The sequence below is a fragment of the Hevea brasiliensis genome, chromosome 6, assembly GCF_030052815.1.
Source record: "Hevea brasiliensis isolate MT/VB/25A 57/8 chromosome 6, ASM3005281v1, whole genome shotgun sequence".
Classification (NCBI taxonomy): domain Eukaryota; kingdom Viridiplantae; phylum Streptophyta; class Magnoliopsida; order Malpighiales; family Euphorbiaceae; genus Hevea; species Hevea brasiliensis.
In genome coordinates, this window is record NC_079498.1 from 98,992,989 (window position 1) to 99,014,533 (window position 21,545).

Here is a 21,545-nt window from a genome sequence, read left to right on the forward strand (position 1 = left end):
TCTGAGTCTTGACTGTTGATCTATATCTAGCTATATATAGATACATAACACACACACACACATATGGTAGTGGGAAAGCTGAGGTGGCAACGTCACCGGATTTGGGGGAGGTCTTTTGTAGGCATTTGTTTATTGTTAATAATCTATATATATATATATATATATATATATATATATATATATATATATATATATATATATATATATATATATATATATATATATATATATATATATTCGTATTTATTTCAGTCACATTCCCTCCATGACTGACTGTGTGCATATGTGCTATATATATATATATATATGTGCGCTTTTATATTTGGGCTGATTATTAATTAGTTATGATTATATTATTAGATGTGGTTACAATTATTGCTTCATAAGGTACTTGGTCTTTATCATGTGCAATATCATAAGCTAATGTTGATGCTGCAGAGATTTGATTATTGCTATGATGATCATCATGATCACTAATTATAATTAATTAATTAACACATCATCATAAGGGTATTGTTTCTTTTAAATTTTAACAAATTTTGGTGTTATGTGATACAATTGTGTTGTAATTTTATCTTTGTTCATTGAGTACATGTCTAATATTGGCATCCCAGTAAATATAATAAGGAATGAGTTATTTTTTATTTAAAAAGAGAATTAAGAGAGTGGAGACTCGAATTTGAATTTATCAGATTAATCATATGCCTTTAACCACTAAACTAAGATCTTATTTGATTGAAAGTAAATAGATTAAGGAAGTAAAATTTTATGGGAAGTTCAAAGAAAGTTTTATTTGCCTTGCATTATCAAATCAATTTATTAGGAAATAGAGCATTTTACTTTTCTTGTTCAAAGAAAGTAGTTTATATAAGTTATATTTTTCTGTAATGAGTTTATCAATTTATCTCTTTTAATAAATATAATTATAAATGTATTTATATTATACTTTTCAGATAGTAAATTCGCCTAAATCAGACAAAACACAAATATAATTATAAAATGATCTACTTGCTACAATAAAACTTTTTTTTTTTTTTCCCTCTTCTTTTCTTATATTCTTACTTAGAGGCTTGACCAAATATGGTAAAATTGGAATTGATGAGTTAGAAAACTACTTTAGACACATCTTTATCCTGATGAGAATAGAAAATAAAGATAAACAAAATTTATTGAAAATGAAGGGGTTGAATGGATAAATGATGGATCCAAGTCAGGCTTTCCTGGAAGGGACTTGAGCCGTTGCAATTGCAGTAATAAAATTAAGGTGTAGTTTACCCAATAATTGGTGAAGGTGGGTGAGAATCATGCCTAACACCACGTTTTTGGTGAACATGTGGATGTTTCTTGTGCTTCTGATGATACCCACCATACCCACATAATCTTTTTTTTTTTTTTTTAATTTTTAATCAATTCTATTATACATTTTTCTTAATTACATTCAGAAAATTCCTATCTTACATTATGGTTCATGGACATGTGTTGAGTACCCTACTCCCTGGAACCTTCCTTTCACTCCCAAATTATTCCAAGGAAGGGGATTAAATTTTGCCCTAAATGCATTGAACATTACATTCTTTATTTCTTCTAATAATGCATGGCAAGCCTCTAAACTTTCTTAAATATTCATATTCGAATTCTCATTTTTTTTTAATTAAAAAAATATATTATTTATTTTCTAAATAACTCCAAAATTATATATTTTCTAAATAACTCCAAAATTATATATTCTCATGCTCTTTTTATACATTTAAAATTTAAAAAAAATTCTGTAAATATTAATTACAAAAATTTAACTCTAACTCTAACACTAACACTTGTTTGGATAAAATATTGAAGAGAAAGGAAAATAAAAGAAGACATTTATTTTTAATTTTTCATCATTTATTTTTTCTCATTATATTTGAATAAATAAGAAATAAAGAACAAAAAATTAAAAAAAAAATAAAAGATAAGCTATTTTAATTCTTTAATTTTTTTATTTTCTCTTTAAATTAAAAAAAAAATTAAATTTTCTCTCTCTACTTTTTTCTTCTATCTAAATAAAGAAAAATATCTTTTTAATTTTTCTTTTTTTTTTTTCACATATCCTAAGGCAACAATTATTGGCATCCGATCAAAGTTATAGAATTGAATAAAATGCTTTTTTCTGATGTTTGTGTAATAAAAGATAGAACCTTGTAGATGTGTGGACTGGTACGGCAGAGAAATGTGACAAGTGTTTACGACACTAAATTCTATTCAGAGATTGTCGGAGACTACAATTCATGGTCTGCAAACAGATAATAAAGTCCTCTTATCTTGTCTCAACAAATAGAGAAAAATCCATTAAGAGGACGCATGCATGATTGGCAACAATGGAGGCACCATTTGTACTATTTCAGTACCTGTTTTGTCTTTCTTTTTTTTTCCTTTGATATATTATTTTATCTTTAATATATACATATATATATATATATATATATATGTATTTTTTTAATTATTTAATTTCTAGTTCATAAATACGTATAAAAATGATTATATTGCAAAATTCTGTTGACTTAATCCAATCATAAAATGAGATTTTATGTAAGAGAGTTTTTAATAGTTAGAGTTGCAATTATAAATAAACCTCTAATTATTTTAATCATTAATAAATTCATTTTCTTTTTTGTTTTCTCTATAAAGTATGATATTTTTATTCTATTTATTTAATTATTTTTTATTTATTTTATCTCTTATTGAGAATTTTGTTCTCTTTCATATAAGAGCTCTTTTATTCTTTTTGTTTGAGAGCTTTGATTCTTGATTGCAGTAGTGTTCATTTAAATTCTTCAATTATGTCAATTTCTTAAACTTTACCTAATTACACTAGTTATATTGTGGATCCCCAATTATTAAAAAAATATAATATTATCGAAAATATCATTACAAAAATAGTTTGTAATTTCTGAAATTAATTAAAATATTAATTATAAATATAAAATTCAACTACCATCTTAATAATGAATCTTAAATAAATTAAAACGTATACCTGATGTAAATTTTGTTTAAATCTTGTTAGTAATCAAGAAAACTTTTAATTCGATAAAACTTATTGAGTCTTTCTTGAGACGATTTTAATATATGTAACTTTATAAAAGAGTGTGAGATTTTATAGATAGAGAGATCAGAACTTTATAAAATTTTGCCATTAGCTTGTCGCTTTAAACATGTTAATAAATTACTTAAATTTAAGATATTAAGAATATTAATGATTCAAATCCGGGCAGCGTGATTAGGGGCTCAATTTAGTTTTATTGAATAAAATTAGAGAGTGACCAACAGAAAAGGGAAAAGAAAAACGTCTTGCAGTGTTAAGTTTTTTTTTTTTTTTTTTGTCAATTAAGTAGTATATATCAAATTATTAAGTAAATAATGGGCTGGAGGATTTTAAATTTCTTGAGCTCATTCTTAAAAATATCGAAAGTCCATTCTTAAGGGGCCCATTTTTTTTATCATTTTTAGATCGTCATTCCCAAAAAGAAAATTTTATTTTTTTTTGAGGCCTTGGGCCGGGCCAGTGTGGAAATGTGTAGCTGTAATCTTTACTTGGTGGCTAACTCAATCTTGTTTATTACAGGTATGCTAATGGCTTGGGAATTCAGTCTTCTTAATTATGGCCCTCTGCTTCTTGTCAAAATGGCCTAATCCTAAAATTCCCGAATGAGAACTCCTAAGATGGACTGGAACCCCCAATTAGAGAACATTTTGCTGTGTCTCGCTTTCCAGGTACCAAATACTGCAAATTGCATTATTGTGTCTCTGTCCATAGCCGATGTCATAAACAAGAATGCTGCATGGCCGAGCCCTGCCAGTTTGGTTGATAGGACCATATCACAGTACCTATTCTGAAAGCAGAAGGGAATGATCCTTTACAAAGTAACTGAAATTGACAATTCTTGCAATTATTATGCAAATTGAACCTTATCTCTGTGTTAGAAGATGGCATGTCTACTTTCTAGTATGAATTGAAGTAGACGCATGAAAAAGAAAAAAAAAAAAAAAGCAGAGGATTCTACACCCACCAACCTTTAGAACTCCAAGCATTTCAGAATACTCTCCTGGCTCGGGTAATCATCATCAGGGTCATAAGCAGTAGCCCATCTCACATTCTTGTTCAACTCATTAGTCTGTTGCCCGCTTGCTGTGCCACCATTTCTATTTGAACACCAGGCTACCTTAAAGTAAGATTAGTGAGTACAAAGCAGCATTCGCATATATACACTAAATAACATCAAACCCGTTTTATGAACCTTCTGCAGGAACATGATTGATTGAGGTTTAAACTGTCCAATTAGAGTGAAGATTTTCATCCGTACACAAGATTCAAATCTCAGCAATTACCATCTCCTTTCCCAGGACATAAATACATATATAAAAGATAGTACTACATATATACTCGATGCTTTTAGATCAGTTGATTGTTCCTTAACTAGCTAAGGCATTAAATGCCAAAATCAATTTCACTTTATATTGAGCTGCATATAATTTCCGTGTCAATATATGTATACCTATCCTCGAGCAACTGATTGGCAGGAAAGAAGAGCAAGTTCTCATAAACACCACCAGAAATCACAGCAGCACCTCCTAACATCGCCTCTAACTTTCAATGCCAAAGAACCAATCTCCGCATTGAAATTTATTGGGAACTTGAGGAATCCAAATGGGTTATTGGGGTTATCATGTGGCCTGGGATCTTCCCCTTACTTGCCGTCCGCAAACAATGAGCCTTATTCCATTTTTCAGGGTCCTCTCTATCATCAAAAGGGTCGAGCCATCGGTTCTTTTTCTTTGCATAGGTAAGAATGCTTGGTTTTCTGGTGCATGGAGGGAGGTCCGATAACAGGTTCAAGAATGATGGATTGGTGAAGTGAATTGAAGAGAGTAGTAAAGAAGTTGAAGCCATGAGTCTGATAGTTCTCATTTAAGCCATGGTTTTGGGTAAGAAAATATAAAATTTTTGAAGATTATATTATGCGTTCTTCTAGATATTTTGGTTATAGCATTCAAGTGAAATCAACATATGCAATGAAAAAACACTTTTATATATATATATATATATATATATATATATATATATATATATATATATATAATGTTAAAGGATAGAAAATTTGGGTAGTAAAATGTAATTTTTAGGGAGGGACATTTTGTATTCATTTTCATTTATTTAATTTTAGAAGTGTGATGACTCAAACATAACGATATCTTCTCTTGCTATATCCAATTGTGTGTCTAATGCTCATTGGAGGACTACCGTAAAACAACATATATAACTAGGGGGTGTACAAAGAAGCCGACAAACCAATTAGCCTGATCAATTCTAATAAATCCAAATCAAAATTAATGATTTTATATATTTAAATATTAGTTATGGTTTGAAAATCCTAATCCAAACCCGTGGATATATATATATAAAGAAAAATATGTAAATAACTTTATTTTATTTTTTATTTTTATTTATTTTTAGTGAATAATATATTTTAAATTAATATTTTATTTTTCAATTAATACATGATAATATGTATATGAAAAAAAATTTTAAAAATTAAAATATAAAAATAAAAAAATATTAAAATAAGTAAAAACTGTCCAAAATAAACTCAACTCGCTTATTGTAAAAACTGAATATATGTAGTTTTATAATTTAATTTATTAATTTTGATTTAAATACTATCAAAATCGACTTTTTTAGTTTGATTTGGCAAAATACATTGAACTTGCCCAAATCGATCCACGTAGACCCCTAAGTATAACTAGTCATTGGCATGATGAGTCTCTATCCCGCTACTCTTGTAAGTTTATATATAATATAATTTGTATAAAATTATGAATAAAGGGTGAATTTGTAAAATAAAAAAAAATATATATGATTAAATTAGTACATTTATAAAAGATTTAAAATTATAAATAAAATTTTCATTTATAAACTTCTCAAGATAGCTGTTTTTAATCCATAACACCTTAACTCTTATTATCAATTATAAAAGATAAAATATTCTTTAAATGTTACATCTTACCAACATTTAGTTGGTAATATTCAGAACTAATTCTCATCATATTATATATTTCATTAAATTTCATTTAAACTCTGTTTTTTTTTCTCCACTTTTTAATGATAAACACAATAATAGAACAAAAAGGCATATGGGTATATTTGTTTTTCTTTTTTTTTATGCAATTTTTTTATTTTTTATAATTTTAAACATGATAAATAACATATAATTTGTATTTTACAATATTATTTTTAAATTTTATTATTTTTCTTATTTAAATTAAAATGTCAATTAACATGAAATAAACATGTCAAATTGTACTAATAAATTCACTTGAAAAAGATTAAAAAAAAATAGAGTACTAAAATACTAATCTTAAATTAATTTTTATTAATTAACAATTATTCTTATTTATATGATTAATTAATAATATTAAAATTAATATTTTCAATTTCTTGAATTAATTAATTTAATTTTAAGATACTTTATTTTATATAAATAAAATAATTATATATTATAAAATGTTTGATGCATTTGCTTTAAAGATTAGTAATAATAAAATGAGCTGTATAATAATTATTATTTATTACTTTCCTTGAAAGGGTTTTTAATCCCTTTTTCAAGAAAAAGAATGCAAATTATTTTTACTTTTTTGCCTTGGCTCTCTAAGTATAATTCATTGCTTATTTTTTAATTATGTACAATTATATATGCAGTTGAGCATAATTGAAAAAAGCACACTCATTGTGGATGGTTTTTATGAATATTTACTCTATACATTTTATGTCTTTATTATTTTCATTAATGTTTTTGGCTCACTAATTTTACATTGCTTGATTACGTTAATTTTTTTTTATTAGGTGTAATTGTAAAAATTCTAAATTTTCAAAGTTGGGGTTTTGATTTAATTATATCATTTTAATTTTAATAATTTAGCTCTAAATAATATTTTATCAGCTTGATAAATTATCAAAATTGAAATAAAAAATTATTTTATTAGTTAAAAGTTTAAGGGGAGAAAGCTTCATAATTTAGAGTCAGAGCATGCAATCAATTTCTTTGAGAGATTATAATAGAATTTACGAATCACTTATATTTGATAAGACTCAAATTTTTACTCTAATAAGAGTGCTGAATAAGTCTTACTAACCGAATAACTTTATATTATTTTTTTAATTACTGTTATTTAAAATTAGTTAAAATTTAATCACTACCATATATACTTTCTTAAATTTATTTTATATTACATATTTTTCTATATTTTTATATATAATATGCTTGTTTAGAGTTGTTGGAATGAATTTGGATATTGCGTTGTTATGCATTTGTGTCTTAATATGCATTTTAATTAGAGTTTTTCTTATTTTAAGTTTTATTATATTGTTAAGCATAGGAGAATTGTATGAATATAATATGATTGATGATAAGTAAGGTGACTTGTACCACTCCAATACCTTCATCTACCCTTGTTATTGAACATTATAATACAGTATATATGTTTTCTAGTATATATTTAGTTTTTTTATTTTAATAAAATTAATTAATTAGTCATTATATTTAAAAAAAAAATATAAATTTATTCCTGTAATTTGATTTCATTAATATTTTGGTCTATTTTTTTCCTAATACCCAAACATTCTCTCTCTCTCTCTCTCTCTCTCTCTCTCTCTCATATTTATCTTTTGTCCTTTCTTATTTATCTCCTTATATTTTTTTTTCTCTTATGCATTTATACCATTGTTTTCCTCTTTCTTTCTTTATATTTTTTTTAATCTTTTGTTAAAAATTGATATAAGTTATACGCATAAAAAGGATAATTAATTTCCTTAAATCTTTAAGTAATTAAGGTAATAATCTAAAATAAATTATTTTTCAATAGAAAAAATACAAAGTGGGAGTTAATAAAAATACTTGAACAATTAAAAAAAAATGTAAATTCAAGTCTAGTCTCAAACACAACAAAATTTTTATTTTTATATAAGAATATGTTTCTAAAAATACAGATATTGACTAATTAATTTCACTAAATAGATGGACTAAATAGTAATATTTTTTAAATATAATGATCAATTAATTAATTTCATTAAAATAGGGAGATAAAATAATAATTTAGCATGCATTAACTAATAGAAAATTAAATGAAGGGACTAAATAATTTAACAAAAAAAAAATTGTATGGATTAAATAGTATATTTTTTTAAATATAGACTAAATTAAATAGTATATTTTTTTAAATAGTGACTAAATAATTAGTTTTATTAAAATGTATATACTAAATAATAATTTTTTCAAGTTATAAAAATTATTATTATATAAAAATAAAAATGAAAATTAGTATTTTTAAAATTTAAATAAAGATAAATATATTAAAATTTATTTAGTATTTGTATATAAATATAGTAAAATAATTATAAATTAAAAATTTACAACATATTTAGATAAATTATTTTAAAAAATAATGCAATGAAATAAAAAATTAGAAATAATAATTTTTTATCCCATTTATAACTTTGGTACAAAGTTGAATCAAAACATGTTTAAAACATTTTTTTATAATAATTTTAAATTAAAAAAATGTTTAAAACTTTAAATCCATGTTAAATTTGAAATGCCAAAAATTAATTTTAAATTATAAAATAACTCAAAATTTGAAAAACAAGAAAAATGCTTGACCCATGACGCTCCATTCCAGTCTCGGATCCCCATTTCGGATTCGAATATTCTGGGACAAAACCACCTTTTAGCAAAAGCCAGCTCTTATATGATGTGGCAGTGTTTCATTGGCTAGCTATCTCTCTCTCTTTCTCTGATTCCTTGCTTTCTTAACAAAAAAAAGTCTACTCATTAATTTCCTACTGCCGTTCCTTATTTTCTCTCCACTTTCTTGCAGTTTCCCACTAACCAAACACAACCTCACTCTCAGCTACAAACATTATCACATAGCCTCACTCTTTATCTATGCAAGCGCCCACAGGTCAGAGACATCAAATATTCCAACTGGAAGAGTAAATTTGAAAGTTTGCCGAGGGCATTTTCGGGAGCCAAAAAACTATAGCGGACAATGTCTGTCCCACCGCGAGTCCGGTCGATGGACATCGCCGAATCGGAGAACAAGGCGCCTCAAAAGCCGGTGAAGAAAGCTGAGAAACCGCGGCAGCAAGATACTGAGTCTAAGGATAAGAAACATGGGAAAGTGGCGTCTGCTGTTTTGCGACAGAAGTCGATGAATGGGTCGTGCTCATCGGACGTCTCGTCGGATTCGACGCACAGCCGCGCATCGTCGTCGTCCTCGCTTTCGTCACGGTCATGGTCGAGCGGGAAAATGGCAGTGGCGGCACGGAGGAATGGAGTTGTAAGGAGAAAACAGTGTGAGGTGAAAATTGGTAAGGAGGCGAAAACCGGCGGTGACGATGACTGTTTGGCGGTGGAGAGTGGCAATGTGGTTAGCGGAAATAGTGGACCACTGGGTGCAGATGATTGCTTGGAAATTAAGAAAAGGTGCGGTTGGGTTACTCCCAATACTGGTAAGTTACTGTTATGGGTATATGTTCAGTTGATTTTTCTCTTCTATTTTCTTGCGATTTATAAATGTTGAAGAATTGGGATATTTCTATGGTGATGGGTACTGCTATTTTGAGTTGTTTAAAAATGAGTAGGAATGGGTATCATTTAAAGTTTTTTTTCTTTATTGTGGGTCTGAAGATTCATGCTAATTGTTGAAAATTGAAGAAACAAGAACAAATAGGAATTGCATATTTATGTTGGAATGGCCATTCAAGTTTTAATCTAATTTAAATAACTTGTAGGCAAGCTATTATGATCCATAATTCTACTTGTGAGGTTGTTTTAGCCATTAGAGTCCACTCTGCCCTTCATGGGGTTTTAGATTCTGAAATGTTCTTAGGTTTGCAGCTATAACACTTATGATTTCCTTTTTCATGTTTCCAGCGTTCTAGTTAAATGCTATCAGTTATGGCATATTAATTGGAAAAGTCAACTTATTGGACCCAGTTTTGTCCTGGGTAAACTGTTGGGGAAGGTTCTATTTATGTCAACTTTTGTTGTGTATAGAAGATGGATACAACTTTAGTGCATAGGCTTTCTTGCGGGTGAGCTGAATCACAATGATGTTATATAGCAAATTATTGCTCTATTATTTTTTTTCTTATTAAAAGAAGGCCTTCCAAAGATAAATGAAGTTATTGAGTTTCGAGACTTGAAGCTGCCTTTTAAGCATTTAAACAGATGAAGTGCTTTTGTCAGAGTAAAACTGACAAAATTCCCTTCTGAGGCTAAAATTATCTGGTTCCGTAAGTGGTAAGCATCCATGCTGAATAGGTTTTGTCAAATAAATTTCTATTAGGTGTTGAACATTTGAAGCTTCAAGGAGATAGCCTGCCACTCTTCCATCTTCAACACATAAGCACAGGGATAGAAGGGGATTTGTCATGACACTAAATTATATAAGCATTTGGAATAATTATTAAGTGAAAGTTTCATCTCACGGCCATGATATCCATCTGAAACTATGTTCATGATTGTTTGCACCATAAATTGAGTGATATATTTAGAATTTATTCAATTATGTTATTGTTCTAATCTCCTCAAATTCTTCTTTCCATGTTCTCTTCACTTTGTATATTGAAAATTAATGTCCTTCATGAATCCATGCAACAAATTCCTCACAAAGTAGATTTAACATTATGAGTTAACCACCTTGTTATATTAGTGAGTAAGAAGCTTGCCTAGTATGCTTAATGCTATTTCTGGAAAAGAAGAAATTGACCTGACAATACAGGAGAAACTGATTATGAGCAAGCTCTTTTGGTAAGACAAGATAGAATTGATAATAAGCAAGCTCTTTTGGTAAGAAAAGGGATAGCTGCAGACAGCTAAGAATCCAAACTCTCCTATTATTGCTGATTATCATTGCTAATAGTTGGACAGAATGGAGGATCAGAATTCTCCTATTTACTGATACCTTATGGGTTGTTATGTCTCTGAAACAGGAGCTAGTTTTCATAGGGGAGATGGATTCCATCTGTGTATTTGTTTTAAAATTAATAGCTCGTAAATCTCCTTCCTAAAATTCATGAGAGCAATTGCTTTTGACCTAAGAATATGTGTAGTGTGATGCATATGTTGGAATAAAAGGGAAGAAGAAGAAGAAGTGTATCTTTGATTGATAATAAACTTAAACAAGTGAATGTTATATCAAAATTTCAAAAATATGGCAAGATGTTCTTTTCTTGAGGATATCATGTCAAGCCTTGACAACTGTGTTTGTGCGAAACCATTGTTTGTGCATAGAGTATATTTGGTCTATGTCTACTTCTGGACTTGATTAATATCAAAGCTGGAGATGCTTATTCACATGCTCAAGGGGCAAGGTCTATATGTAACTGCAAGCCTATAAAGAATGTTCTGAATAAAAATCCCTTCGAATATCTGATGTTTTTAATTAGGAGGCTTTGGATATTTTCTTACTTGCAAATTTCTTCCATGTAGTACCTCTGTATTATGTACATGATATCTCACAATTAATTCAATTGCTATTTTTAGCTAACTAAATTTTTCCTCCTCCCATTGTCCAGATCCATGCTATGCAACTTTTCATGATGCAGAATGGGGAGTACAGGTGCATGATGACAAGTACGTAACCTTAGAACAATATTTGGTTAATCTTATTGAGCATAAACTTCTAAACCAAAATTTGACTTGTAGTTTCTTCAATCTAATTATTCTTTCAACACACAGGAAGCTGTTTGAATTGCTATGCCTCTCAGGTGCTTTGGCTGAACTTACGTGGCCTGTCATTCTTAACAGAAGGCCTATATTTAGGTATCAGTTAATTTTAGTTTGATATAATATGTTTTGAATGGTGATGACGATATATTCTTGCTATACTCAATCTTTGACAATTAAAACAGTATGTCTATGTTCAAATTTTTAATATTTTTCACTTGATTTGAAGTGATGTTTATCTGTCCACAGGGAAGTGTTTTTGGGTTTTGACCCAATTGCTGTTTCAAAATTAAACGACAAAAAGATAGCTGTGCCCGGAAGTCTTGCCAGCTCACTACTGTCAGAACTAAAGCTACGATCCATCATTGAAAATGCACGTCAAATGTGCAAGGTAGGGACTTGGGCCTTTTCTTTTGCTATTTATGTTGCAAACTAATTTCAATTTTGTTTTTCCATGGTTTTCTTTCATGTCTTTGGCAAAGGACCTCTAGGCTAAATGTAATTTTGTTGGAAATCTGCATACATCCATAATCTTCAAACTGCTAATTTACCCACGAGAAAGAAAGAAAGCTGATCTGCCTTACTCTCATTGATGATGCAGGTCATAGATGAGTTTGGGTCATTCGACAAATATATCTGGAACTTTGTAAACCAAAAGCCTATAGTTAATCAATTCCGACACTCCCGTCAAGTTCCAGTCAAGACCCCAAAAGCAGAGGCCATAAGCAAAGATCTAGTACGAAGAGGGTTTCGAAGTGTGGGGCCAACAGTCATATATGCATTCATGCAAGTGGCTGGATTGACAAATGACCATCTCGTCAGTTGCTTCAGATTCCAGGAGTGTCTTACTGGGACTGAAGTAAGGGAACAGAATGAGAGTCTTAAGCCCAAGACTGAAAAGAAAGAACCTGCGGATCCAATTGATGTGGGAATTCCAAGAGCTATGGATGTCTATAGTTCCTCAAGATAACTAGGTCTCTGTCAGTTAGCTGTTTTCTGTGCTGGGTGGTTTTTGTATAAATGGTTACCACTACTGCTGAAAGTTTCTGCAAGCCCTATGTTTTGTTGGCATGTAATTACTTATTTGAAACATGACTGTATTATACAAGTATTATTTTCTTCATTCAAGTGAATATGTCGAAAGATGCTTCAAGAAAATCTATGTGCCCTCATGATCAGAGGACCCCGAAAGGAAAATCTGTCTATATATTGTTTATGGCACCAATTCTTGGCTGGCCTTCAGATCTAGGGCATCTTATGTTTCCTTACATTTGAAGAAAGGCTGCTACAATAGCGATGAGATCAAATCAACCAGGACATTCTTTTTATTAAGGTAATAGCCATCTCTGTTCAACTTATTCTATAATATCTTACATAAGCCTTGCCAAGTGGAAAATTTTTTGCTTAGATTAGATGGGATGAATGATGCTACGGCTTTTTGAATTTGAATAAAGGATTCTAGAGAAATACAATTAAAGTTGTAGAATAAAACTCAAAAATCTGTGATGCTATTGGTTTGGTCTGCACATGAGAATAAAGACTTGATAAAGAACTTAGTCGCAGCTGGCAAGCTCACATATAGGACCAGAAGTTTCACTTACAGTTGAATGTATCATGCTGTTCAATGTTCTTTACTTTTGTTTCCTTTACGTGAGTGTATTCATGTATAGAATCTGCACTTTAAATGAACACATGCCTTTACCATGTGTTTCTTTTTTTCTCCCTTTTTCCCCATGGATTGCGGCAAAAATATTCTCCCAGATATGGCTGGCTGGCGCTTGCAAAGCACTGAGGCTAGCATTTTTGAGGAATAAGCCATCTGTTGCATCCCAAGTTCTTGGACTTGACTGGACAGTACAACTACCTTAAAGCTCATTGATACTTGTGAGATCTCAAATTTGATTCTCTCACAATAATAATAATAATAATAATAATTTTATTTTAACTTCACACATCATGAATTCATGTGCAAGTGCTGAGACTAGGAATTATTGGTTGATTTCGCTTTATTTATGTCATCATACATTGTATTATATTTGAATGCATGTACATAATCTAAAGATGCCATAAGTTTGGAGATTGTATGAACCCACCTAGATCTAGAGTTGGAAGGAAGGGCAATCTAATAAGTATCCAAAATTGTCTACGTTCTAGGTTTCTGACCAAAAGAATCTTGACAAGTCAAGATGTAGCAGGTTTTATTTGACTAAGGTGCACTCTATTTGTCTTCTTAATCCCAACCACTTTCCTCGCAGCCGTGTGAAATGAATATTTTACTTTCCGCATGGATGCCTGCATTGCACAAATACCTTCTTCCATTCAAATTATTATCTATCAAATTTCAATATTCAAATACTAATATTACAATTATTATTTTAAATTATTGACTTTTAATTGCTAAAATTTTAATTCAAAAAAAAATTACTATTAAATCTCTTTATTTTTAACAAAACTAATTATTTCATCTTCTTATTTAAAAAATACATTAGTTGATTTATTCTGTTTACTCCTTAGTCCATCCGATCATTTTGAGCGTTATTTTGAATTTTATTTAGGTCCTTTAATTTTAAAAACATACTTTATAGTCTATTTATTTTTTAAAACTTGAACTATTTAGTTCCTGTAACGATGATAATTTCACTCTTCTTTGTTTAACTAACAAAAAGAGCTAAAGAGTAGACAGAATGAAAATATGAAACTAATCAATATATTTTTAAAAAATAAGAGGACTAAATAATTAGTTTCGATAAAATAGAGAAATTAAATAGTAATTTTTTTAAAAAAATTAATTTAAAAATATATTTACTAAATATCATTCAAAAATTATTTTCAAATACTCAATCAAACATACACAAAATATTTATTTCATAGCACTATTTATATATAAAAAAAATAATTATATGACTAGAAAATTTCTAACTGAGAGCACATCAAACTAAAAAAAAATATTAAATTTTTAATAATTTATAATATGAGATAAAATACTTAACAAGTCAGAGTATCACTTCAATAATAGAAAATAATGCATCAAAACAGTGAGATTTTTTTTTTCTTTAAAAGACTATGATATAAAACAAAATAATTTAGGACAGATAATGACTATAAATTAGTATGGTAGTGGGTAGAAGACACACTGGCTGTCAAATAAAGTTCAACAGCCTAGAAGGTCAATGTAGTGGTCCAATTAATGAACCTAAGCAGAGCAAGTAAGCAGTCATTTGGCCAACTAAACTTGTTCAAGTCAATTTAGGACAGCTATTTTGGTGAACAAAAATGTCTCCACATATACATCAACTTGTGGCTTACTGTAATATTCCTTGTATAACTGGATATCCACTCTTGACATGCAAGGCATGGAGATGGACATCTTCACTTCTGGATACATCATCTTTTGTTTTATTCAAATTTGGGTTCTTATGTCAGAGAAAAATTTACTTAGATCTGATTAATCAAATATTTAAGATACAAACAAGTAATCTCACTTATTTTATATGTAAATCTCACTGTAAAAGTTGTGTTTCAACAATATCCGTTATAATATATAATGTTAAGCTAATCACCGATCAACATGGCATCAACCCAATTCCCAATTGGACCTTGTGCAATCGAAGTTGAAATTTTCATTTAATTTCAGCCAATGACAGTAGATTTGTTCTCTATGGATCAGTGATTGGAAAGCAAAATTCTGAAATTTCATTCTTTCCCTTTTTCTTATACTTCTTTGATGTTGTATTTACAAATACATTCCGGATTGAAACTTCAAAATGGTCTAATTGGAGCTTACAAGATTCATTAAACTCAAAATGATTATAATAGAAACTCGATATTAATTAAATCACCATTTTTCTGTGTTATTCTGCTGCAACATTCTTCCAGAAATTGCTGCTGCTAGTGCTGCTGTGAAATTGGGATCTTTTGTCAAGGAAGAGGCCATCTGTTCCACTAAGAACTGACGGGCCTCGGGAGCTTCCATTCTTGATTTTGAACTTCTGGCATCATTGTTGGACTTACTAGATTTTGTGAGGTCAAGAGTAATGGTCGGTCCAGATGAGCCCAGTGAGGCTGAGCAGGGTACTGAACCAATGGTGAGACTACGAGTTGCAGCTGATGTTGCCTCCATTTGTGAGGGATGTGGATGATTGTGCTCCCCTTCATAAGTTGCCACTAGAACAGATTGATCTTCAATGCTTCTTTGAACCTGAAGAGCAACAACTAATGGAGTTATTTTATGTGTAGCAAATTCATTTTCCATGAAAATTTTCAGTACCAACATATTTTATGCTGTTATTTTTTGCCCAGTTGAACTAGTTGAGAGTGAAATCATATTTCTATGCAAGAAAGAAGATTGTTACAATGATTTTGGCTTAATTAATTACCTTCTTTTTGACAGGGCAGCTAGGAGCAAAAGAGCATTTGAAGTAAGCTCTTGGAGAAGGGTTATCTCTTGTGACCTTTTGGCCATATTTCCTCCATTGATATCCATCCTTGACAACCTGCAACAAGTTAAAATCTGGAATTGGTAAGACATATTGAAGCCAGAACTGGAAATTTATGTACAAAACAAGTGTTGTTGATTAATGAAGGGACTTACTAGGCTTGTATCGTTTGCTTCTGTCCTCACATAAGCCCTGGAAATCTTTGCTTTGATTACTTCTTCTCTTGATTTCTTGCATGATTCTTCATCAGTTGAGCTGCTCTCAGAAATCCCATTCATTGCAATTGTATTATCATTATTGTTGTTGCTGCTTTCAGATTTCCTTTTTCTTGATGGGCTAAGCTCCTTGTCTTGATTCTTGCTCATGAAATCCATTAACTGGCTTCTCAAAGCATTGTAGTTTTCACACATCACAGATAGCATTTCTGTGAGCTTCTTGTTTTCTGCGCTCACTCGGTTCAATTCCTCCACCAAAGCTCCAGTCTGAAATAATTAAACACACAATCCATAAACAAGTGATTCTAGTAAGGTTTAGCAAATTCCCAACAAAATTTAAAAATTTTTTGGGGCTAACCCAAATCATAAAATCATGATTCATAATCAAAATCAGTAGCCAATTAAAGTATATATATCCAACCTCGTCTTTCACTGAAACCTTCCTCCCCAACTCCATAAAATTGCTTTGCCCTTCTTTGGCCAAGCCTACCCTTGCTTGTACAGGGACATCATCATCATTAGAACGTCGAGGATTAATATTAAGATCCAAAGAAGTGTCTACCCATGAAGAAGAATAATCCATAGCCGCCGAAGTCGAAGTAGTCTTCATTCTCACTGATCTTGAAGCAAAACCCAAACAAAATTCCTTTTCTTTTATCCTCTCGAACCTAGTAGTTGAAGAAGAACGCAAATGAAGAAAGGATATATATAGAGATCTAGCAGAAAGCAAGCTGAAGCTGTCTACTCGTTTAGGAGAAGAAAGAAGGTGGAAAATTAGATAAGATATTGAAGTTCTTGGCAAGAATGCTCTATATAAAGCGATAAGGAGAAAGAATAAAAGGGAAGAGAGGCCTTGTCGGTTGAGAACAACAATTTTGTCAAAGTCAAGCGCCCACCAAAAGAACAACAAACAATGGATCTCACATGTATTTTATTTGAATTCTATTGTTATTTATTTTGTAGCATTGGAAGATTAGAAGTTTAATGTTTGACCAAATGCTTGCTTTTAGGTATTCTACTCTACAAATTTTTCTAGTGTCCTTTTGGTCTACTTTATAGAGATGGGTCCTACCCTTTAGTAATTGATTTGAGGTATATGGCCACTGGGGACTTTTCTTTCCAGTCACGTTTTGACGCATTTTCCACGTTATATTATTCTGCGTTATGCATTCATTATTCTATAGTTTCTTTTACAAGATTAATGGCCCTTTATTTTGCTTCTACACATGAATGAAGCCCATTCATTATTTGTTTTGAACGTACGTACCACTAATGTACCACTAATGCGTGTTGGGACATTTTTATCCCTTAAATGAAATTGAGTGTTCGATTTTCATATATAAAAAAAAGATAGTTATTAAGAGTAGAATTAATTTTAATTTATTGGATTGAGCATAAATATATATTATGTTCATAAATATGAAAAATATTTTATTTTAGCATAAATTTAAAATGATATATAAAGTAATGTTATTTGAAGTCTACACTAAAAAGTAAAATGGTAATATTTAAAATCTATAGTTTTTCAATAATTTATAATAAAATTAAATCTAAATCTTTTATTTTAAATGTTAATATGGAGACATAGTATTAAAAAATCTTATTTTAAAAAAAAATATGATTCTTATAAACATAAACTCATGATTTTATAACCTTACAAAATCTCTCATTATTTTATAAAATATAATAATATTTTTAAAAGAATAAAAAATGCAGCTTATTATTTACATATTTATTTTGAAAATTTATTATTTATATAATGAGAGTTATTAAAGCATTCGGTTGAATTTCTTTTGAATAAAAAGAAATAACTTCTTTTTTAATGTTATTGACATTTTGGCTTTATTTGTGTTGGAAAAATATTTTCTTAGATTTTTTAATATTTGGGATATTTAGAAAACATGTCAATAAAAAAAAAAATTATTAAAGTGAAAATTAAGTTATTTTTTAAATTTTAACATTTATTAAAAATATGAAAACGTTTATACATACTTTCATTAAGTATCGGTTTTAGTCATATAAATTGAAAGATATTTATTGGATTTGGAAGCCAACTAATAGTCACTTGAATTTGTCTTTGAAAATCTATTACTTGTAGAAAATTTTTAGATGTGTCATTTTTATCAAAATTAAAATCAAAGTTAGACCAAATAAAGAAGGCGATGGGATATATAATAGAAGTTGCATTCAAATTAATTAAGATCTTTGATCTTTTGCTGTTTTTCATTATTCAATTTTGTCTTCTTTATTAATAATTCAATAATATTGAAATTATATTTTAAATTATAAAATAAATAAGTTATTAATTTATCCCTTAAAACAAATAAATAAATTTTCGTTTACATATCTATTATTTAAATGGAGAGTCTTGGACAATGGATCTTGTCGAGTTGTGATACACACTTTTAATTGCCTTCTGCTATGGTCCACCTTTTTTCCATAAATTCAACTTTTTTTTTTCAATAAAAGTTTGATTTATAAAGACCCATTGACCCCAAAAAAAAAAAATCAAATCTTATTAAATTTTCAAAATATATAAAATTTTTATTTAAATTTTAAAATAATTTCAAAATAAGTAAATAAAAGACTTAAATTTAAAATTTTTTTACTTCTTACGCCTTAAAAAATAAAAAAATTAAACTCCTCCTAATTATGCATTCACCTTTTATTTGAAACCATTAATTTTAATTTTCATACTTAAATTTAATTTTAAATTATTTTTTAATATTTTTAATTAATATATTTAAAAAATAATTTTTTTAATAATAATTTTAACTAAAAATACCTACATTAAAGCAAAATCTATGTGTGCTGGGTACGATCATAACATTACCATATTATATTGTGGACTTGCATCTTTTGAATTAATCGAAGACCTAATTCAAGCCTTGGCCGACAAGCCAAAGAGTATGTCAATTTTGGACGGCTCTAAATGTCAAGTGAATCCCCTTGCCACTCCGTGCACCTGCCAATATTCTCTGTACCTTTTTTTTTCTAATTATTTTACCATTTTAAAAATAAATTTAATATCATTAATTTAATTTTTTAAAATTTTTATAGTTAATAATATTTTCAATAATGAGTAATTTTATTAAAATAAATTAAAGTATAATAATTAATAAAGTCATAGAATGCAAATCTATTTTGATGGTTGTGAAAGCAAATTTTATATGTATATATATATATATATAGACGCATGTTTAATTACTCTAATTGACCTTGTTGACCATATTTAATTTGGAAACTTTGGATAATGGTTGAGAAAAATTAATTATTTATCTTATACATTGACATTGTTGCATAACATTCACATGTGGAAGTACAATTAAATTATTATAATGTTAATAATTTATATATATATTTATGACATGATTTTATACAACCAAGTTAGTGAGAGTAATGATCCCTATAGCCTATAGGTCATGATGATTAGCATTATCTCATAGTAAATTTTCCAAAAATTTATAATTAACTATATAATATTGATTATTGAGTAGTGAGTCTTGTCAAATCCTATATATTTTTATCCTTTTAAAATTGAGGATTAATTGGTCTAAGCCATTATTGCATGTTAGAGATTTTATGGAGCGTGTTAAGGAATAGTAATTAGAGCACGATTAGCAATCATCCATTTTGGAAAATTATATAAATTATTATTTGTTATTAAGTAAAAGAAAAGACAATATTAAATAGAATTAAAGGAGTAAAAATTTGAATTTAACTTACATTACAAAATAACTTAAATTCATCCAAATTTCAAAAATAACTTAATCCAATGCCATCAAAAATTAAAAATAAAATAAAATAATTTAAATTGTATAAACTTAAAAAACAGGAGTTAAATTATTTAGTAATTTTATTTTTAAATGTGAACGGAATAATAATATAAATTTTTAAATATGAAAAAAAAATTTCATTAATAAAACGCGTAAAGTAAAAAGTATTAAAATATAATTTTTATAGAATAAAAAGAAAATGAAATTGGATAGGGCGGTGGGTGGGGTCTATGTCACACCAGTGATGTCATAGACAAAGTCAGTCACCATTAAGACTCTTAGACCCAAATGAATTGGTGGGTCAGTCCATTGAACTTGAACCTGAAATTTTTAATTCTCTCTATGTTCTCATTCATGCATGTGGTTTGGCCTTTCCTTTTTTATTTTTTTTTATTTAATTATTTTTCTTCTCTAATTAATTATTAATTTAATTTTTAAGACAAAATTAATTAATTATAAATTAATACAAATCTGAATTTTCTGTTTAGGAAATAATGGAATTCAAACGTTGTGGTCTTACTTCCAAAGCACATGTTTGAGACTGCTTCCTAAAGTTCAACCATGACTTCAAGCTTGGCTGACAATCCACAAGTAGTATGGTATGGTATGGCATGGTATGAAATGAATTGGCTTATTTAATTTAATTAAAAAATAAATAAAATTGTGTGGATAAAGAAGACGCAGACAGGCAATCAAAATTTAGTATTTATTCCTCTTCCCCTTCTTACATACATGTCGGCCTAACAATGAACTTATTATTAAACGGTAAAATAGTAATTCTAAACTAAAGTACAAAAATAGGTTAGGTAATAAATTCAATAGTCAAATGTAAATCATTTCTCATGCGCACGAGCGTTTTATCTTTATGCAATATTTTCTTCAATGTCATGTCTCCTTGTAGTATTTTTCTTCCTTTTTGAAGTCTTCTACTCAACGTGGTTTTAACACAATCAGTCTTCCAAAACTAGGTGGGTGTTGTTTAATTTACTCATCATAAGCACACAGATTAATTACCCATGTTAATCCTATAATAATTAATTTATTACACATTCATCGACTTAAAAATTTTATTTAAATTTTATTTATTATGAATTTATTTAATATATAAATTTCACTATATATTTTATATTCATGATAAATTAAATTTAAATAAGAAAAATCTCAATTAATTTTTACCTCTTTCTGTAATTTTTAGTCTTAATGAGTGTATAATTACACCTATGTATATGGGTCATAGTCGTGTTCTTTTACCTACCGATATGGGATTAGGAAGAAAAACACAATGGTTTGGTATCAAAATAAATTGATTACTCATTGTATTTTTGTATGTTGAATTCAATTAATGGTCCCAAATTCCCA

At 28.8% G+C, this 21,545-nt stretch overlaps 2 protein-coding genes across 2 annotated transcripts; one reads left to right on the plus strand and one right to left on the minus strand.

Annotated features, from left to right (window-relative positions):
- Positions 1 to 8,789: 8,789 nt before the first annotated feature.
- Positions 8,790 to 12,917, plus strand: LOC110644857 (uncharacterized). Its single transcript, XM_021797817.2, has 5 exons — positions 8,790 to 9,538; positions 11,609 to 11,666; positions 11,772 to 11,855; positions 12,009 to 12,150; positions 12,361 to 12,917. The coding sequence occupies exons 1-5, from the start codon at positions 9,076 to 9,078 to the stop codon at positions 12,727 to 12,729; spliced, it is 1,116 nt and encodes a 371-aa protein (XP_021653509.2). The 5' UTR covers positions 8,790 to 9,075; the 3' UTR covers positions 12,730 to 12,917.
- Positions 12,918 to 15,429: 2,512 nt separating this feature from the next.
- LOC110644854 (probable WRKY transcription factor 40) lies at positions 15,430 to 17,202 on the minus strand. The gene is made up of 4 exons (XM_021797816.2): positions 16,832 to 17,202; positions 16,351 to 16,677; positions 16,136 to 16,252; positions 15,430 to 15,957 (listed from the first exon to the last, which is right to left on the minus strand). The coding sequence occupies exons 1-4, from the start codon at positions 17,018 to 17,020 to the stop codon at positions 15,595 to 15,597; spliced, it is 996 nt and encodes a 331-aa protein (XP_021653508.1). The 5' UTR covers positions 17,021 to 17,202; the 3' UTR covers positions 15,430 to 15,594.
- Between the last annotated feature and the right edge of the window lie 4,343 nt (positions 17,203 to 21,545).

Bases quoted from the DNA above. Each gene is read 5' to 3' on its own strand.
- LOC110644857 (XM_021797817.2), top strand. From the start codon at position 9,076: ATGTCTGTCCCACCGCGAGTCCGGTCGATGGACATCGCCGAATCGGAG. The intron at 11,856-12,008 runs GTATCAGTTAAT...ATCTGTCCACAG, and splicing joins AACAGAAGGCCTATATTTAG to GGAAGTGTTTTTGGGTTTTG. The intron at 12,151-12,360 runs GTAGGGACTTGG...TTGATGATGCAG, and splicing joins ATGCACGTCAAATGTGCAAG to GTCATAGATGAGTTTGGGTC.
- LOC110644854 (XM_021797816.2), bottom strand. From the start codon at position 17,020: ATGAAGACTACTTCGACTTCGGCGGCTATGGATTATTCTTCTTCATGG. The intron at 16,253-16,350 runs GTAAGTCCCTTC...AACTTGTTGCAG, and splicing joins AAGCAAACGATACAAGCCTA to GTTGTCAAGGATGGATATCA. The intron at 15,958-16,135 runs GTAATTAATTAA...GTTGCTCTTCAG, and splicing joins GCTGCCCTGTCAAAAAGAAG to GTTCAAAGAAGCATTGAAGA.